The sequence below is a fragment of the Schistocerca serialis genome, chromosome 4 (genome assembly GCF_023864345.2).
Source record: "Schistocerca serialis cubense isolate TAMUIC-IGC-003099 chromosome 4, iqSchSeri2.2, whole genome shotgun sequence".
Classification (NCBI taxonomy): domain Eukaryota; kingdom Metazoa; phylum Arthropoda; class Insecta; order Orthoptera; family Acrididae; genus Schistocerca; species Schistocerca serialis.
In genome coordinates this window covers 82,780,052-82,800,132 of record NC_064641.1, presented here as the reverse complement: position 1 = coordinate 82,800,132, position 20,081 = coordinate 82,780,052, and the positions used below count along the sequence as shown (strand labels likewise).

The window sequence follows — 20,081 nt, the reverse complement described above, 5'->3', positions numbered from 1 at the left end:
ACATTGACACCGGTGTGTCAGACCCACCATACTTGCTCCGGACACTGCGAGAGGGCTGTACAAGCAATGATCACACGCACGGCACAGCGGACACACCAGGAACCGCGGTGTTGGCCGTCGAATGGCGCTAGCTGCGCAGCATTTGTGCACCGCCGCCGTCAGTGTCAGCCAGTTTGCCGTGGCATACGGAGCTCCATCGCAGTCTTTAACACTGGTAGCATGCCGCGACAGCGTGGACGTGAACCGTATGTGCAGTTGACGGACATTGAGCGAGGGCGTATAGTGGGCATGCGGGAGGCCGGGTGGACGTACCGCCGAATTGCTCAACACGTGGGGCGTGAGGTCTCCACAGTACATCGATGTTGTCGCCAGTGGTCGGCGGAAGGTGCACGTGCCCGTCGACCTGGGACCGGACCGCAGCGACGCACAGATGCACGCCAAGACCGTAGGATCCTGCGCAGTGCCGTAGGGGACCGCACCGCCACTTCCCAGCAAATTAGGGACACTGTTGCTCCTGGGGTATCGGCGAGGACCATTCGCAACCGTCTCCATGAAGCTGGGCTACGGTCCCGCACACCGTTAGGCCGTCTTCCGCTCACGCCCCAACATCGTGCAGCCCGCCTCCAGTGGTGTCGCGACAGGCGTGAATGGAGGGACGAATGGAGACGTGTCGTCTTCAGCGATGAGAGTCGCTTCTGCCTTGGTGCCAATGATGGTCGTATGCGTGTTTGGCGCCGTGCAGGTGAGCGCCACAATCAGGACTGCATACGACCGAGGCACACAGGGCCAACACCCGGTATCATGGTGTGGGGAGCATTCTCCTACACTGGCCGTACACCACTGGTGATCGTCGAGGGGACACTGAATAGTGCACGGTACATCCAAACCGTCATCGAACCCATCGTTCTACCATTCCTAGACCGGCAAGGGAACTTGCTGTTCCAACAGGACAATGCACGTCCGCATGTATCCCGTGCCACCCAACGTGCTCTAGAAGGTGTAAGTCAACTACCCTGGCCAGCAAGATCTCCGGATCTGTCCCCCATTGAGCATGTTTGGGACTGGATGAAGCGTCGTCTCACGCGGTCTGCACGTCCAGCACGAACGCTGGTCCAACTGAGGCGCCAGGTGGAAATGGCATGGCAAGCCGTTCCACAGGACTACATCCAGCATCTCTACGAACGTCTCCGTGGGAGAATAGCAGCCTGCATTGCTGCGAAAGGTGGATATACACTGTACTAGTGCCGACATTGTGCATGCTCTGTTGCCTGTGTCTATGTGCCTGTGGTTCTGTCAGTGTGATCATGTGATGTATCTGACCCCAGGAATGTGTCAATAAAGTTTCCCCTTCCTGGGACAATGATTTCACGGTGTTCTTATTTCAATTTCCAGGAGTGTATGTGACCAAACAGCTGAGGTCATTGGTCCCTAGGCTCACACACTACTTAATCTAACCTAAACTAACTTACGTTAAGGACAACACACACACCCATGCCCGAGGGTGTTCTCGAACCTCCGACGGGAGCAGCCACGCTAACCGTGACAAGGCGCCCGAGACCGCACGGCTACCCCCCGGGCGATGATAGACGCCTCGCCCAACAATTCACAGTTCTTTTGTTCACCGTCAGGTCTCTGTGAACTTTCTGCAAGTGCCTATGAATACCTGCGATGCTCTGGTTTTGTACAAAAGGAACACAATGACACCTGTCTGCTTGGAACGCTCCTCCATTACAGACGCCATTTTGAATCCTACGTAGAGCGTCGCCACCTTTCGGATGTTATGAAATTACAGGGGCTGAAGCGAGAATATTTCACGAAGTCATACAACAAATTCAGTATTGGCCGAGTAAGAAATGTGTTGCGTTACTTATTGAACGCTCCTCGTATTATCAATCAGTTACCATCGCATCACACATAAAACTGAAATCCAAATCTTTCGACTCTTTAATTCGTGAAGTTTCTGAATTACAATTCCTGTCTTAAGCGCTCCATTTTCTTTAGTCTAGTTGGTTCTAAGGTTTTGTCGCCACAGTACCGTGGCTCACGTTCCCGAGATTTAAGTAAGTTTTTGTGCAAATAAATGGACAGGAGTAGTAGCGTTGCTGATACTGAGTCATAATTAAACGACAGCTGTGTGAAGTTTCTCATCGCGAGAAATGAGAAGGAACGATCTGTGTCTACTTCACAGAAATTCTTACAGTTAAGGTCTCGCTCAAAACTATTTTCTATTGAACGGTTTCGACAGGTGCAGCTCTCATCTTCAGATCTACAAAAACTTTTTTGGTTGTACGTCATGTTCCATTGTGCGTTCATTACTTATGCCATACTAAAATGTGTATCTTACATGCCGCACAGGTCTATCACAAATAAAATTTAAACAGGTTTGTCACAAGTAAATGCAACTTCTACAATTTGTCATGTCCAAATACAGAGCACTCGTTTGATGCTAGTCAGTTGTTAAACTCCGCAGTATATAGTGAAAGGGCACATTTATACCAATATTTATATTTACTTGACGAATGAAGCACATCTTAGAACCATCTCATTCGAAATACGTAGTGCATAGAGCAAGTTTTTGAAGATCTGAAGATCACAGTTTCTACCTTCGAAACCCGTCAACAAAAGATAGTTTTGAACGCGATCTTGGCTATGAACATTTCTTTAACACGAATCTCCATGATGCTGGAATTGCTGTGGGTCAGCAATTTCTGTTAGTCATTACAACAAAAAAGAAGCCAATACAGGTTGGTATGCGCTGTAACTGTACATTCTCACATTTTTTACATGATTTTTGCATTTTCGAAAATGGCTCCCGGTCCGAAACTAGTCATCGAGTGAATAAAAAAAAGTGAAATCTGCAACTTGGGCTGGTTTTCGTTGCACTGTTTTCTTTAACAGTTAGTTGTATGTATCAATTTCTTGCCCTGAGGATTGGCATCGATTATTATCACTTTGGAGCCAACGGCTTTGTCGTGTTGATAACTCCGGTTCCCGGCTTATCACTGAAGTTAAGCAACGTTGGGCTCGGCTAATACTAGGATGGGTGACCCTATCAAAAAATACCGTGTTACGAAAAGTATAAGTAGAGTGTTCGTAGCAAGAAAGCGACTCCTCGCTACAACAGTTACCATTGTCAGAGAGTGTTAACGGTGTTGAAAACATTTAATACAGAAATCCGTTATGAGGGGGGGATGACATGTTCAGTACGCTCTGTGTGTGTTTGCTGAATAAAGCCACTCTGCCGTTCTAAAGAGCAAGTGGTATCTACCATCGTAACGTCAGAGTCACTAGTGCCTCACGTCTGCTGTATCCTTCTTGACAACAATACATAGTATATACGCGATGTAAAGAACGTACCTCCGTGAGGTTGTAGTAGTCGTCCCATCCAAAGGATTCTCCTTGTCTCCTGAATCCTCTCTCGTTGTCTATAAGTCTGGAAGAAGAGATACGTGATTAGATGTGCCCAGCAGATATATTCAAGATATAACACAAAGTTAGACAAGATGTAGAAAGTAGGGCTAGTCTTGTGTTTCAGTGTTTGCTTCGGAGGTCAAATCAAAACAGTATGAATAGATGAATTACCTTCTTAGTTATATAGCAACAACGTGCTTATTGAATCTATTATTCGAAAGCTAACATGGGGTGTGTCAAACCTTCACCTACAGCTCTGCTGGGGAATCTTTCATAGAGGTTTCTGAATGTATCTGCAGGATCGGCAGACCAATCTTCCTCAAGAGCCTAATCCAGACAAGAGGAGGAGATTAGTGTTTAACGTCCCGTCGACAACGAGGCCATTAGAGACAAACCACAAGCTCGGATTTGGGAAGGATGGGGAAGGAAATCGGCCGTGCGATTTCAAAGGAACCATCCCGTCATTTGCCTGAAGTGGTCTAGGGAAATCACGGAAAACCTAAATCAGGATGGCCGGACGCCGAATTGAACGGTCGTCCTCCCAAATGCGAGTCCAGTGCGCTAACCACTGCCCCCCTTCTCGGTTCCAGAGAAGATATTGAGTTTGGACGCAGGAGTTTCAAGTGGAGTCGACATTCTGACTCATTCTAAAGGAGTTCTGGGTTCAGGTCAGCACTCTGGGCAAGGCAGTTCATTTCATGAATGTTTCTGTCCACAAACCACTGCTTTATAGCAGATTGCATTGTCATGCCTATACAAACAATCATCGTCTACGAACAGTTGCTCCACTGTACACTGTACACAATGCTGCAAAATGTGTTCATATCCTTCCAGATTTAGCTTTTTTGTAAGTGCAGTAAGGACCACACCTTAACCAAGAGAAACACTCCCACACCGTAAACACCACCTCCTTCGCACTTCACTGTTGGCACTATGCATGATTTCAGATAACATTCTCCAGGCATTTGCCAAATGCAAATTCTTCTCGTTTCCACTTCACAATCACACCACCAACAGTCGAACAACTTTGGAAGGGTTGAAATGTCCCTGTTGGATATGTTACTCACGTGACATCCAACGGGTAGGCCACGTACAAAGTCACTGAACTCTCCTGATTGACCACGCATTCTACTGTTAATACTTCTCTTACTGACAGTACAGTATTCCCCGCTTCATTTTATACTGGCAGGTCTGCCTCACGTGGCATCTAGTGGTCAATTCCGCTTTGCATAGCAGTGTCAAAATACTTTTTATCAGATAGTGTATTTGCAAAATCCTAGATGGAACACTGGGAGAGGCCTTGGGAGCCTTCTGTATACCAGCTGCTACAAGCCCTTGGAGCAGAACTGTGTATATCTAAATAATCAGTCAGTTCGTTAGTTACACTTCTCAAGGGTTAACTTTGGTCCATATATAGTAGTGTCGTGGAACGACTTGGTTTAAGTAATATCACCTAAATTTTTGTTTAAACATGGCTACATGCCGACTATTTTTCAAAGGAGTCCACGTAACGGAGAACAATATTTAGTTTAATAACGTGTTTATGTATGTACATATTTCAATTACATACGCCAAAATATTCGAAATATGTAGTCCTGTTAACAGTGTTCTATATTTCACTACGCGGTATCGTAGAAAATAAATATGGTATCAATCAGTAGTATCCACATACTTTTGCACGTTGTCCACGTAGACAGCCGCCTCCATGCCATAAATTTGGATCATCTCCAGGAAAGCACCCTCTATCCGCGGTGATACCATGACATCCACCGGTTTGTTCACGGCTTTGGCTTCCTTCCAGAACTGTATCTGCAATATAGTGTTAGATTTACAAATAATGCTGAATTAATCTACAAATGTCACTAAAATAATTTTTAAGTCATTGATTACTGGGCGCATCTCTGCTACTTCTTGAGCCCAGACTTCTATTACTCAGGAAAGAAAATCAAATATATATGAAGTGCAAAATCAAAATTATTTTTTGTGACTTTTTAAAAGTCCAACTTCAGTATGCAAATTACGAAGTGTGTTCGTTTGTACAAGTCTATTATTAGTTGGCTCTGAGCACTATGGGACTTAACATCTATGGTCATCAGTCCTCTATTATTAGTTGTAACACCTCCACTGACGAGTCAAAGCATTATGTTCACCTACTTAATAGCTTGTCTGTACGTCGTTGGAACGAAATACATCGCTGATTCTGCTTATCAGGGATTGCACAGATTGTTCGTATGTTTGTGGAGGAATGTGGCATTAGACGTCTACGCATAGGACATGTAATTCCCGTAAATAACGCGCGCTGATCTGCGTATGTAGTGCTGGCCCTCGATAGCGACGCAGATGGGTCCCATAGGATACACATCAAGCGAATTTGGCTGCCGAGACATCAATGTGAGTTCACTATAATGCTCCTCAAACCGCTGAAGCATGGTTCTGCCTCCAAGACACGGGCAGTCATGCGAGGGTTATTCGGAAAGTAAGGAACGATCGGTCGCGAAATGGAAACCATAGTGAAAATCCGATGAAGTTTTGCACACGTATGTTGGGCAGTGTCTCTAGTATGCCCATCGTTGTGTTTAGTTCTGGCCGAACAGGGAGCACATAAAGATATATAGAAAAATAGTGTCTCCCGTCAAGTAGGAGGGCCTGGTGAGAAATTTTGCCTGAAGCTATGCAGCCAACATTACATGACTGTCATGCGTTTTCTTCTTCAAGACTATTCTCAGCCGCATTCTGCAGGGGCAGTCGGAAATGTTTGATCACCCACAATTCAGCCCGTACTTGTCTTCGTCTTAGTTTCATCTCGGCTCACATGATCCGCTGGCTATGAAGACATTTTGGCACAGACAATGAGCTGTAGGCCAGCGTAGAGAATTGGCGAAAAGCACTGGCGGCTGCCTTCTATAACGAGGGTATTGGAAAGTTCGTACAAAGCTACGACAAAAGTCTAAATCGGATTGGCGACTATGGAGATAAGTAGCTGGGAGTTGTAGCTAACTGTTGCAAATAAAACAGTTTTGATTTTCACTGTGGTTTCCATTTCGCTACCTATCGTTCCTCACTTTCCCAATGGCCCTCGTACTTCTGAAGGATGACATCGCCGTCGGTGAATACATCATACGTGAGGGATGTAGGTGGTTGGCAGCTGTCAGCGTGTCTTCGATTACTACCAAAAGTCGCATGCAAGCATGGGAGAATGTCTTCCATGGCTTAATACTACCAAGCTGTATCCGTGACATGCTGCACCTTTCGAGCCACCGTTCACCTCGATTACGGCGTTTGTGGAGACGACCAGCGATTTAGCGTAACAAAATGTGATTCACCCGAAGACCACCATATATGTTACGTTTCCATTGATCGACGGTCGAATCCAGATGGTCCCGTGCCCACTGCAATCGTAACTGACGATGTCGTTGGGTCAACATGTGCACTCGTAGGGGTGGTCTGCTGCGGAGCTCCATGTTCAGCAATACACGATGAAACGTGTGCTCCGAAGCACTCGTGTGTGGACCAGAATTGTGCTCTCTCGCCAAAGATGCCACGGTCACCATCTGTCTTACATTACTGAGCAGACAAGCCTGCAAACCCCGCGTTCTGTGAGGAGTCGTGGACGTCCAACCATTTAGCGCCTAGTGGTAGTTCCACAGTCGTTCTACGTCTTTCCATAGATGCTCACGACAGTAGCACGTGAACATTCGATCAGCTTTGCCGTTTTCGAGATACTCGTTCACAGGCTCTGCGTAATAATAATCTGCCCTTTGTCAAAGCCGCTTATCCTCAATGAATTTCTCCATTTGCAGCCCGTATCTTCGTTTGGATGATACACCGTCCGTGTCTGCTACGGTTACATACGGTATTTTTCGTACCGCATCATGTGCCCGCAACGGCAGCAGGCGCCATCCAACGTCGCGGAGACCAGTGGTCATGATGTTTTGTCTCCTCAGTGTATATGGCTGTTAGCTGTATGTTTAGAACTCTGACGTTAACATTGTAAGTATCACTACAGCAAGTTGTTGTTTTGAACCAAAGAGTAGCTACCAAGATACGTTGCAAGTCTTCCGAAGCAAGAGTGATTTCAGGTGTGCTGCAGGGGAGTGTCGTAGGACCGTTGCTATTCACAGTATATATAAATGACCTTGTGGATAACATCGGAAGTTCACTGAGGCTTTTTGCGGATGATGCTGTAGCATATCGAGAGGTTGTAACAATGGAAAATTGTACTGAAATGCAGGAGGATCTGCAACGAATTGACGCATGATGCAGGGAATGGCAATTGAATCTTAATGTAGACAAGTGTAATCTGCTGCGAATGCCAGACTGAGATTCATTGGAAGAATCGTCTGCCCCCGGTAGCTGAGTGGTGAGTCTGCCTTCGGCGGTGCTACGGCACGGACGTCTGTTTACGTCCCTGCCGCAGAAGCTCGCGCTCGCGCAGTTGTTTACCTCTCCGGCGTACTCGTGCGTTTAGACGACTCGATGTAGAATGGCACATGCATACCGAAAGTCGACTCTCAAGATTAGTTTTTCGAATGAATTTGCGAGACTGAAAGCCTACGAAATAGAAAGGTTCCTACGAGACGAAGTTAAACTTGACTACAACGAACTTATCGGAATCCACCTCTCCATAGTGAGCAGTGTCTACGTCAAGCTGATTAACGATGCAGTATGTGACAGAATCATCCGAGATACTAAACATGGACTCAAATTTCGTCACTCTGATGGACATGTTGGAGAAGTAACTATTGATCATGCAGGACTGGGCTTACGAAACATACGTATTTTCGAACTTCCCTTCGAGGTTCCGTCTGACTTGGTCGTTGACGCCTTACGCCCATATGGAAGAGTGCTTAGCCACGTTGAGGAAAAATGGTCCAACTTCACGACTTACCCCGTTCTCAGTGGGGTGCGTCAAATCAGAATAGAACTTACACAACATGTACCCTCGTACTTGTACATCGGCGGATGCAGAGCTATAGTCATCTACGATGGACAACCCAAAACATGCTGAGGCTGCGGGAAAGAGGGCCACGTCCGTTCCGAATGTATGCAGCGGAGGATAGTGCAAGTTCCAAACGTCGAACCCGTACCCCCGTCCACGTTGACGCCGCTGCCACTAACGTATGCGGACGCATTTCGAACAGATCCCATCCCGAAGAATGACCAGCTACAGAATCCTGGCAGTTTACGGCAACCGACTGCAGCAGAGACCGCCTCCAGTGACGAAACGACGCACTCCTCTGCCGATCCGGCGCCGACGACGCCCTTAACCGAGCGGAAAGGATCGGTAGGAGGTATGGAAATTGATCCTGCTGTTGTGCCGACAGCTGCTTTCGTCCCCGAGCACCCGGAGTCACTTCCGCACTCGGATACGAGGCGCACACGAGTAAACAACGATCGCCGAAGCGCCACAAGAAACGACGGCTAGCGCCGTCGGATACCTGCTTACTGCAGTCCACGTCAGATGGACTTGGGTGTAACGTCGATACAGTGCATCCGGATGCGCAACGGGAGGTTCTACCTCCCACACAGCTGTACGACGCGAATCATGCTACACAGGGGTTGGATACAGACACACCGGACGGAAAGCCGACGGAAGGAGTCCCTCCACCTACCGCAGCAACGCCACCGCCTTCGGTCAGCCATGCCGGAGAGACACGACGGGAGCTGGACCTCCAGCACAGGAACTGGGCCGACGAATCCGATACTGACCCACACTCCGACGACGTACCCGCAATGGCGAGTGCTGCGTCTACCGGATGTTAACCGCGCAGAAGATGCAGACTGATGCACAGACAGCATGTCACCGAGCAGCAGCACGCAAATTAACATAAGCCTTCATGTGCGCTTTACGCACTGAGGAACAGCGGCAGGCATATCGAACAGCCCCTATTAATATTAATACGATCAGAAGGCCTGTCAAATTGCAATTATTACGAGACATGTTGCATGCGTCAGACGTCGTTCTGCTGCAGGAAGTATGTGTTGAGAGCTTCCCCGACCTCTATGAGAACGATACGTACATTACACCTACTACCGACGGCGGCAGCGGAACAGCGATACTTCTACGTAGCGGCATAGTAGCCGAGGACGTGGTGTACCTGCCGTCAGCGCGAGGACTGGCGCTCACAGTGCTGGGAGTACGGGTCGTTAATATTTACGCACCGTCGGGGTCCGACAGACGGCAGACGGCGCGACCGATCCTTGATTTTACGCAGAGGAGATTGCAACACTATTCTTAGGTCGGTATGAACATGTCTTATTTGGAGGCGACTTCAACTGCGTGCTCGCACCAAAAGATCAACACCCACGTTATACTTCATGCCCGGAGCTGCGGCTACTCATACAGGATATGAATCTCATTGATACATGGGAGAAGATACATGGCGACAGACGTGGATACACCTACGTCACGAGTCACTCTGCAAGTCGTCTCGATCGCATTTACGTAACACGTCGTCTCGAACCTGCGATCCTCGATGCGGAATTGTGGCCTGTCGCCTTTTCAGATCACATAGCATATATATGCAGGGTCTCCCTGAGTCGTCAACAAGTGTGGAGGAGTCGCAGTGTTTGGAAACTGAATACAGCACACCTCAGGGAACCTGAGTGCAGACGCTTAGTCGAAGACACTTGGCACGTGTGTGAACGACGCCTCCCGACATATCCGACGACGTTGCAGTGGTGGCTGGAATGCGTTAAGCCTGCATTGCGCCGAGCGTTAATTGCATACGGAAGAGAGCAGATGATGTGGAGGCGACACACGACGGAATTTTATTTCACGATGCTCCGCGAACTTTCTGTACAAGCACCTTCACAGGAGCGTCGTGCCGGTATAAAACGAGCGCAGGCCCAAATAATTTCCATAACGCGCCGCCGTCTGGAGGGTGTCGCAATCCGTGCAAGAGCCTTTGAACGAGTCCGTGGAGAATCACCGTCGATGTATCACGTTATCAGAGAAAAACAACGTAGCCGCAGAACCTTAACACAGACGGTCGTACTGCCAGATGGTCGTCGTATGACATCGCAAAAAGACATTGCCAACGCTTTTGTGGAACACTGCGGTCATCTCTATGAAGAAGCTGAACACGATCAGGCAGCCTTTCATGAGGTCCGACGAACGCTCTCCGCGTGTCTCGACGAGTCGGCCAACCTGGAGTTAACAGGTGAAACCACAGTTGACGACGTAATGGAAGCGATTGATAAGGGAGCGTCGCACAAATCGCCGGGGCCCGACGGGTTCCCGTTAGAGTTCTATCGTACATTTAAAGATCTCATGATTCCTCTATGGACTGCCATGTACTGCGAATTGATGTCTCCCAACGTGCCTCTTCCACTCTTCTTCGTGGAAGGAATGATCATCCCCATCCACAAACCATCTGGCGGCACAGGGATACAGGCCTACCGGCCACTGACCCTTCTTAATTGCGACTACAAGATCTACGCCAGGATACTTGCAGCACGCTTTAAACGCGTGATACGCCAAGTGATTTCACTCGACCAAACCCAGCTAGGAGGAGCTAGCAATATACAAACGGCACTCAGCGACTACCGCGATGTTATCGCACTGGCTTCAACATGTCGTCTCCGGGGTGTATTGGTATCGATAGACTTCGATCGCGCATTTGACAGGCTGAGTCATGCTTATCTCACGGACGTGATGACGAAAATGAAGTTTCCGGAACGTTTTGTCACCGTCGTCATGAGACTACACCACTGAGCCGCATCCAAAGTTCTCATCAATGGATGCTTGGTGGGGCCCATCACCATCTCACGATCGGTCAGACAAGGGTGCCCGCTGTCAACGATATTGTATGCCATCGCTGTCGAGCCGCTGCTCTGCGGGCTCCGGAATCGACTCCAAGGAATGACGATAAGGCACAACACGTTTATATGCCGAACATACGCAGATGACCTAGTGTTTTTAGCACGGTCAGGCAACGAGGCAAGAGCGGCCTTGCATTGGATTAATTTGTATTGTGTGGCTACGGGAAGTCGCCTGAACATGGCAAAGTCGGGAGCGATGAACATCGGGAGAGGACTCCCGACAGGAAGTGTAGCACCATTACAGCCGATCAACAAGATGAAATGCCTAGGAATTATCTTCACTACAGACGTTCGACGCACGGCGGCACTGAGTTACAGGCATCTTCTGCAAACAATTCGTGCGAGTGTCCGAAGTCACAGGTTAAGGGTACTGGATATGATACAACGGGTCACCTTTGCCAACACTTATCTAGCCTCTTGCATCCCCCACTTGGCACAAGTTCTTCCTATGCCGGTGGTGTTGGCCCGCAGAATCCTGGCGGCACTAGGATATTTTGTGAGCACAGGTCTGCTTTTTAAGGTAGGATACGAAACCCTCACCCTTCCTCGTAGTCGTGGAGGTCTTGGACTAGTCCACGTACGCGACCGAGCAGTGGCTATTTATGTAACCACAATGATAAAGATGTGGACACGACACCAGACATGTCTGACGGGCACCTTGATAGACGAACTCGCTCCACCTTCTCGTTCGGCTCCGGTAGCGGTGGCTCACATCTCACCATCGCTTGCCCATATGCGAACCTTTTTTGTGGAACACAGTTATGTACAAATGGAACTACCGACTACCAAGACGGCAACGGCACGTGATATATATCACATCTTGACTCGACGACGGCCGAATAATGCCGTAGAGCGCCGCCAACCAACAGTTACGTGGTCAGTGGTATGGCGTACAGTGCACCACCCACACCTTGATACGGGAACGCGCGCACTGTGGTATCAGGTGGTAAATGGGAAATACGTGACTCGTTCCAGGTTGCATACAATTCCGCTATCGGGTGGAGAAATGTAGGGTCCCCCTGAATAGGTCAGGCGTGCACTACACGCCGGAAGCGGCTACAAGGGTAGCGGAGTACGTGTGGAGTGCACATGGGGTTTTTTTAGGTTAGAGAATTCCCTCCCTAGGCCCGACAAGACGCCTCCTGAGACGCAGCAAGGTAGGAGTAGGCAAAATGCAACAGGGAATAACAATATTAATGTGCTAATAGTAAACTGCAGGAGCGTCTGTAGAAAAGTCCCAGAACTGCTCTCATTAATAAACGGTCACAACGCCCATATAGTACTAGGGACAGAAAGTTGGCTAAAACCAGACGTAAATAGTAATGAAATCCTAAACTCAGATTGGAATGTATACCGCAGAGACAGACTGGACAGTGAAGGGGGAGGCGTGTTTATAGCGATAAGAAGTGCAATAGTATCGAAGGAAATTGACGGAGATCCGAAATGTGAAATTATTTGGGTGAAGGTCACGGTTAAAGCAGGCTCAGACATGGAAATTGGATGTCACTATAGGCTCCCTGGCTCAGCAGCTGTTGTGGCCGAGCACCTGAAGGATAATTTGGAAAATATTTCGAGTAGATTTCCCCACCATGTTATAGTTCTGGGTGGAGATTTTAATTTGCCGGATGTAGACTGGGAGACTCAAACGTTCATAACGTGTGGCAGGGACAAAGAATCCTGTGAAATTTTTTTGAGTGCTTTATCTGAAAACTACCTTGAGCAGTTAAACAGAGAACCGACTCGTGGCGATAACATATTAGACCTTCTGGTGACAAACAGACCCGAACAATTTGAAACAGTTAACGCAGAACAGGGAATCAGCAATCATAAAGAACCAAAGACATGGAGATGGTAAACGAGCCCCTGACGGACTGCCAGGAGCACCAGACCGAAGATGGAACACCCAGAAGTGGGACTGGTGGGCGCGGACCGCAGAGGGAACATCCAGAGCCGCAGCAGACGAAAAACGGAGCGGCAACGCTCCAACAGGTCTTGGTGAGCGGGCGCGGACCGCAGAGGGAACGCCTGGTACCCCAGACCGTAGATGAAACCCCCAGGAGCGGGTTTGGTGGGCGCGGACCGTAGAGGGAACACCTAGAACCGCAGCGGACGAAAACGGAGCAGCAACGCTCCAGCAGGTCACAAGGAATGGGCGCGGACCACAGAGGAAGCGCCTGCAGCCGTTGGTGGAGGGGGAAGGCCATAGGCATAAATACTGGACCAGGTCCACTCGAGGAGCAGTCTCAGGTCGCACCTGATGAAGGTCTCGAGCTACGTGACCGAAATATCGTGCAAGTACGACGCTGTTATCCGGCAGAACACCCGACAACCCAAGATGTAATCATAAAGCAGTTACGGCATCGATGATTTCAGTCGTAAATAGAAATATTAAAAAGGGTAGGAAGATTTTTCTGTTTACCAAAAGTGACAAAAAGCAGATTTCAGAGTACCTGATGGCTCAACACAAAAGTTTTGTCTCAAGTACAGATAGTGTTGAGGATCAGTGGACAAAGTTCAAAACCATCGTACAATATGCGTTAGATGAGTATGTGCCAAGTAAGATCGTAAGAGATGGAAAAGAGCGACCGTGGTACAACAAACGAGTTAGAAAACTGCTGCGGAAGCAAAGGGAACTTCACAGCAAACATAAACATAGCCAAAGCCTTGCAGACAAACAAAAATTACGCGAAGCGAAATGTAGTGTGAGGACGGCTATGCGAGAGGCGTTCAATGAATTCGAAAGTAAAGTTCTATGTACTGACTTGGCAGAAAATCCTAAGAAATTTTAGTCTTATTTCAAAGCGGTAGGTGTATCAAAACGAAATGTCCAGACACTCTGTGACCAAAGTGGTACTGAAACAGAGGATGACAGACTAAAGGCCGAAATACTAAATGGTCTTTTTCCAAAGCTGTTTCACAGAGGAAGACTGCACTGTAGTTCCTTCTCTAGATTGTCGCACAGTTGACAAAATGGTAGATATCGAAATAGATGACAGAGGGATAGAAAAACAATTAAAATCGCTCGATAGAGGAAAGGCCACTGGACCTGATGGGATACCAGTTCGATTTTTCACAGAGTACGTGAAGGAACTTGCCCCCTTCTTGCAGCGGTGTACCGTAGGTCTCTAGAAGAACGTAGCGTTCCAAAGGATTGGAAAAGGGCACAGGGCATCCCCGTTTACAAGAAGGGACGTCGAACAGATGTGCAGAACTATAGACCTATATCTGTAATATCGATCAGTTGTAGAATTTTGGAACACGTATTATGTTCGAGTACAAAGACTTTTCTGGAGACTAGAAATCTACTCTGTAGGAATCAGCGTGGGTTTCGAAAAAGACGATCGTGTGAAACCCAGCTCGCGCTATTCGTTCACGAGACTCAAATAGCCATAGACTCGGGTTTCCAGGTAGATGCCGTGTTTCTTGAATTCCGCAAGGCGTTCGATACAGTTCCCCACAGTCGTTTAATGAACAAAGTAAGAGCATATGGACTATCAGACCAATTGTGTGATTGGATTGAAGAGTTCCTAGATAACAGAACGCAGCACGTCATTCTCAATGGAGAGAAGTCTTCCGAGGTAAGAGTGATTTCAGGTGTGCCGCAGGTGAGTGTCGTAGGACCGTTGCTATTCACAATATACATAAATGACCTTGTGGATGACATCGGAAGTTCAGTGACGCTTTTTGCGGATGATGCTGTGGTGTATCGAGAGGTTGTAACAATGGAAAATTGGACTGAAATGCAGGAGGATCTACAGCGAATTGACGCATGGTGCAGGGAATGGCAATTGAATCTCAATGTAGACAAGTGTAATGTGCTGCGAATACATAGAAAGAAAGATCCCCTATCATTTAGCTACAATATAGCAGGTCAGCAACTGGTAGCAGTTAATTCCATAAATTATCTGGGAGTATGCATTAGGAGTGCTTTAAAATGGAATGATCATATAAAGTTGATCGTCGGTAAAGCAGATGCCAGACTGTGATTCATTGGAAGAATCCTAAGGAAATGTAGACCTCGCCTGAAAATCTCAACATCCCTGATATATATACGCTGGATACTACAAATATAATTAAAATGCTTGCTGTGATTCAGTAGTTTATTCTATCGACCTTATAACAGGCAAGTAAAATAACTGATCGTATATTTATGGTTGCAAACTCAAGACTCATCTCTGCACTAGATGCGGGTACTGTGGACTACTAGCTCAACTTGCTTGAACCACCATATACGAGGGTGAGTCAAATGAAAATTTTAAATCTGTAATAACAAATCGAAATTTCGCGCCCCTTATCCTGTAAGTTGGTAAGTGTGCTACAAACACCGTGCAGAATGGCCTGTAACTGGCAGCATAGTGCAGATGCACACATACCGTCGCAGCATCAGTATAAAGATGGCCGCCCCACTTACGACTTGCACCAGGGAAGAACAGCGTTCTTTTATTCGGATTTTGCGTAGTGAAGCTCTGAAACCTATTGAAATTCATCGACGAATGAAGGTTCAGTATGGTGATTCATGTTTTTCACAGCAGTAAGACTACAAATGGAGTAGGAAGTTCGCAAATGGTGTGACTTCAGTGGAAGATGCTCCTCGTCCAGGTCAGGCACAACGAGTTGTGACTCCACAGAACATTGCAGCAGTTGAAGCCATAGTGAAGGAAAACCGCCGAGTGACACTGAATGACATTGCAGCATGTTTACAGATTAGTCATGGGTCAGCACACCACACTGTGCTTGATGTGCTCCAGTTTCACAAAGTGTCTGCAAGATGGGTGCCACGCCAGTTGACTCCTGAAAAGAGAGAACGACATGTTGATGCTTGTGAACAACTTCTTCGGCGCTTTGAACGAGAAGGTGATGGCTTCCTTGCAAGAATCGTTACTGGGGACGAAACCTGGGTTCACTTCCACCAACTGGAAACGAAGAGAGCGAGCAAGGAATGACACCATTCCTCATCACCAAAACCAAAGAAGTTTCGAACAGAACCATCAGCAGGGATGGTTATGCTGACTCTCTTTTGGGACGAAAAAGACGTCCTTTTGGAGCATTATGTCCCTAGAGGGGCCTCTGTCACCAGTGCATCGTACACAAATCTCCTAAAAAATCATCTGCGGCCTGCAATCAAATCAAAGCGACGTGGATTGCTGTCAGCAGGTGTCCTTTTGCAACATGATAATGCAAGGCCCCACACTGCCCGTGCAACAGTTGCAACACCCACAGACCTGCATTTTGAGTGTCTTCCTCATCCACCATACTCACCAGACGTTGCCCCAAGTGATTTCCGTATATTTGGACAACTCAAAGACGCAATGGAGGAAAGAAGTTCCGTTCTGATGAAGAGGTTGCGCGGACTACCAAAAGAATTTTTTTCTCAAGGAATTTATGCAGTTTGCAAGCGCTGGCGGACTTGCATAGAGCCGCGCGGGATTAGCCGAGCGGTCTAGGGTGCTGCAGTCATGGACTGTGCGGCTGGTCCCGGCGGAGGTTCGAGTCCTCCCTCGGGCATGGGTGTGTGTGTTTGTCCTTAGGGTAATTTAGGTTAAGTAGTGTGTAAGCTTAGGGACTGATGATCTTAGCAGTTAAGTCGCATAAGATTTCACACACATTTGAACATTTTGAACTTGCATTGAGGGTGGTGGAGATATGTTGAAAAGTGATACAGCTTTGTACCACTTCTGGACAATAAATAATATTTAAAAAATATTTAAGGTTTTCATTTGACTCGCCCTCGTACGCTCCCGGCGTGCACTACTAGAGCACGTCCACCTCCTAGTTCGGTCCGTCGAAAAGTGGCTGAACTTATCACTGCATTCACGCTCTTCTTAATGTGGTAGAAAGTTTTCTGGTCAGTGCTGAGCGTAGCGTTCTGGCGATCGTTTCAACTTCGAGAATGGAGCATTTTCACTCACACGGCAGTTGGCACGCACATAATGTTGGAGCGCCCAGCAGGGTTGAGTCTCGCTATGTTCCGGGAGGAGTCCAGCTTGTATGATTACATAGATTAATCTGTTTACATTATTTCACTCGCTCAGTGTAGGTGGATACAAAGGAAACAGTGAGAAATGGAATATACCACATGTGCGACTGGATCATTATGCCTGTAAAATAGATATCATTTTTCACGAAAATGGGAAGTAGTGAGCGGAAAGAATACTCACGTCTTCGTGGAGCTGGTCAAGCCCGGCCAACAAGCGCAGCTGCTCCTCGTCCGCGGGCAAGAGCCGGTAGACGCTATAACCGTCGAAGCGGATCACGTGACCGCACACCGCCGCCACGGCAGTCGCCAGCAGAAACGCAGCCCTCCACAGCATGCTAAAACTTCAAATTCAGACCACTTGTAACTTTTGGTATCAGCTGCATCGAGCTGCCGTGACAAATTGAACTAACCTAAATGTAATAAAGGTAGCATTAGTCATTGTTCTGTGAGATACGAATTTACTGGCGGAAACATTTTAACGTAAACACGAAGTATTTAATTTCTGTGGCCTTGCTGCACATTCTAGAATTTATTTCCTTAACTCAGCAAGTACGGCAAATCACATGAAGAACAGCTTGAGATTAAATTTTGTCGTGTAATGATTACGTATCTCCACTTTCACATGCACAGTAGCATTTAAACAGAACAGAGAGTTTACAACAGTTCAATGCAGGCTTACGCTATTTGCGTCCTTGATGATTTTTGTTTTATGGTCACCTGAAAGTGTTCCGTGGCATATTTCACCATCCAATGTCCCGTCTGATGACGTGGCTATGCGGAAACCACGCAGCTCTATTGTAGCGAATCTTTATACGGCAAAATTTGAAGAAACTGCCCTTCAGATGGTGAACAATAAACCTTAGCTTCGGTACGTTGATATTTGCGCTATATGGGCTCATGGATAAAAAGAACCCTCTGAATTTTCAAATTTTCTGAATTATATTAGTTCTTATATAAAGTTTACCATGGAAAAAGAGATAGAAGGTTAAATTTATTTTCTGGTTGTACATATAATTAGAATACCGTGATCAACTTTAGGGTATAAAGTTTACATATAGCCTACTCACGTGGATAGATGCTTACACAAAAATTCCATTCACTTTCCCAAGCAGAAATGCGGGGTGGAGCGAGCTACAAGATCTGTGAACCACAGCTCGATCATTTAAGAACTGCTTTCAGGCGAAACGACTGCTCTGACAAAGAGATAAATAGGACACTATTGCCTAAAAGATCTGGAGCTTCTAGTAATAAACAACCCACTGAGGGATAGTTTTCCTCTCATTCACAAAAACAGTAAAAGAAATGCGGCAGCAGAGTAAGAAGTAGAGATGGTAGCGATACTGTGTTCAGAATAAGTACAGATATTAGTGATACTGTGTTTAAATCATCAAGGTGAAGTGTAGGCAGTCTCTTTAGTACACCTACTCATCTAATTGTTACTCCCGTAGTAAATAGCAGTCTTTGATTTGCTTTCCCCACAAGATTATATCTTTGTGATCGTTCGAATTAAAGTCATTCGTAATTGTAACCCCCCCAAGCATTTAGTTGAATTGACAGTTTAGTTATGTGTGATTCATCGTGTAACTGAAACTTAGCGGGTTCCTTTTAGTAGTCACGTGGATGACTTCACACTTTTCATTATTTTGAGTCAATTGCCACTTCTCGCATCATACAGATATCTTGTGTAAGTCTCTTTGCAACTGGTTTTGATCACCTGATAAATCTGCAAGATGATAAATGACAGCATCCTGTGCAAACAATCTAAGAGGTCTGCTCAGATTGTCACGAAAATCGTGACAATTGAGACGATACTCCGCAGCAAGCTGTTCCATTAGGAGTTGCTTGTGAGGAACTATGTCAAAACCGTTCTAGAAATCAACATGGAATCAACTTGACACCCACTGTCGATATCACCCCTCTCACCGTGTTGATACCGGTCTTGCTGCAAGCAAGCCCCCTTTCTGAAGCGAGATCCGTGACGTGGCTGTGCGATGCTGTATAGCAGAGCGTACAGTATGTCTGTCTTCCCGGGCACTAGGCACACGCGGACCCTGAGATCCTGCATGGATTTGAATATGGCCTTCCTGAAACCACGAAGCCCGTAATAGTTCGACGGTCGTAGAAACCCGACCACTTGAGAATTTGTGTCTGACGAGAAGCGTGCTAGGGTAGTCCTTGCGATTTTGGTGCTCACTGTTTCTGGATGGCGTAGCGGTCAGCGCATCTGACTATTGGGTTCGAGCCCCGTCCAACACAAATTCTCAACATTCCCCGTTGATTAAAATCGATGCCCGCTGGCAGCTAATGTCTTTAATTCCTTTGTGTCTTGCCACTAGCAATGTCGCAGGATGATAAACCGTAGTCTGTAAGGATGACGAGGCTGCCGCTGTCGAATTGCGACACCTGCTGGTAACCGTCTCTCTTTCTTATAATAAATATAACAGAATCATTTCACAAACAGCACTGAAATACTATTTCTGCTTAAGAATCCCGCTACAAATACTTCTTTTACACACAGAGTGTAGATGCCGTTATACCTGTCTCCTCTGTGTGGTAGATGTGAAACACTGATAGTACGCATTTAATGCACTTCATGTCAATTTGACGTTTGTTGCTTTTCCCCTTTATGGTGCTCTCACTTTAATGACCAGTGGCTCACCGGTGTCCTTGTAAGGGTTATGCTGATTTCTTAATGCTGTACGCTTACCGTTCTTTACGTCACTGAATGTGAGCAAGATGCAATAAATCATCCACGCGTTTCTGAAACGGAACTTACATGTTCTGAAGCTCCAATATCATCACACACAGCATTAACTACGCTTCGTTCCAGTTGTATGGATACGAACACACTATTTAATTCGTTATCTCG

The 20,081-nt window shown here is 46.9% G+C and overlaps 1 protein-coding gene across 1 annotated transcript in view; it reads right to left on the bottom strand.

Annotated features, from left to right (window-relative positions):
• Positions 1-17,546, bottom strand: part of LOC126474257 (zinc carboxypeptidase-like) — a 52,392-nt gene extending 34,846 nt beyond the window's left edge. Inside the window, exons 1-3 of the mRNA XM_050101722.1 lie at positions 17,394-17,546; positions 5,084-5,220; positions 3,358-3,433 (exon numbers count right to left, since the gene is read on the bottom strand). Of these exons, the coding sequence (XP_049957679.1) occupies positions 3,358-3,433; positions 5,084-5,220; positions 17,394-17,546 (366 nt within the window). The remainder of the gene's footprint in view (positions 1-3,357; positions 3,434-5,083; positions 5,221-17,393) is intronic.
• Between the last annotated feature and the right edge of the window lie 2,535 nt (positions 17,547-20,081).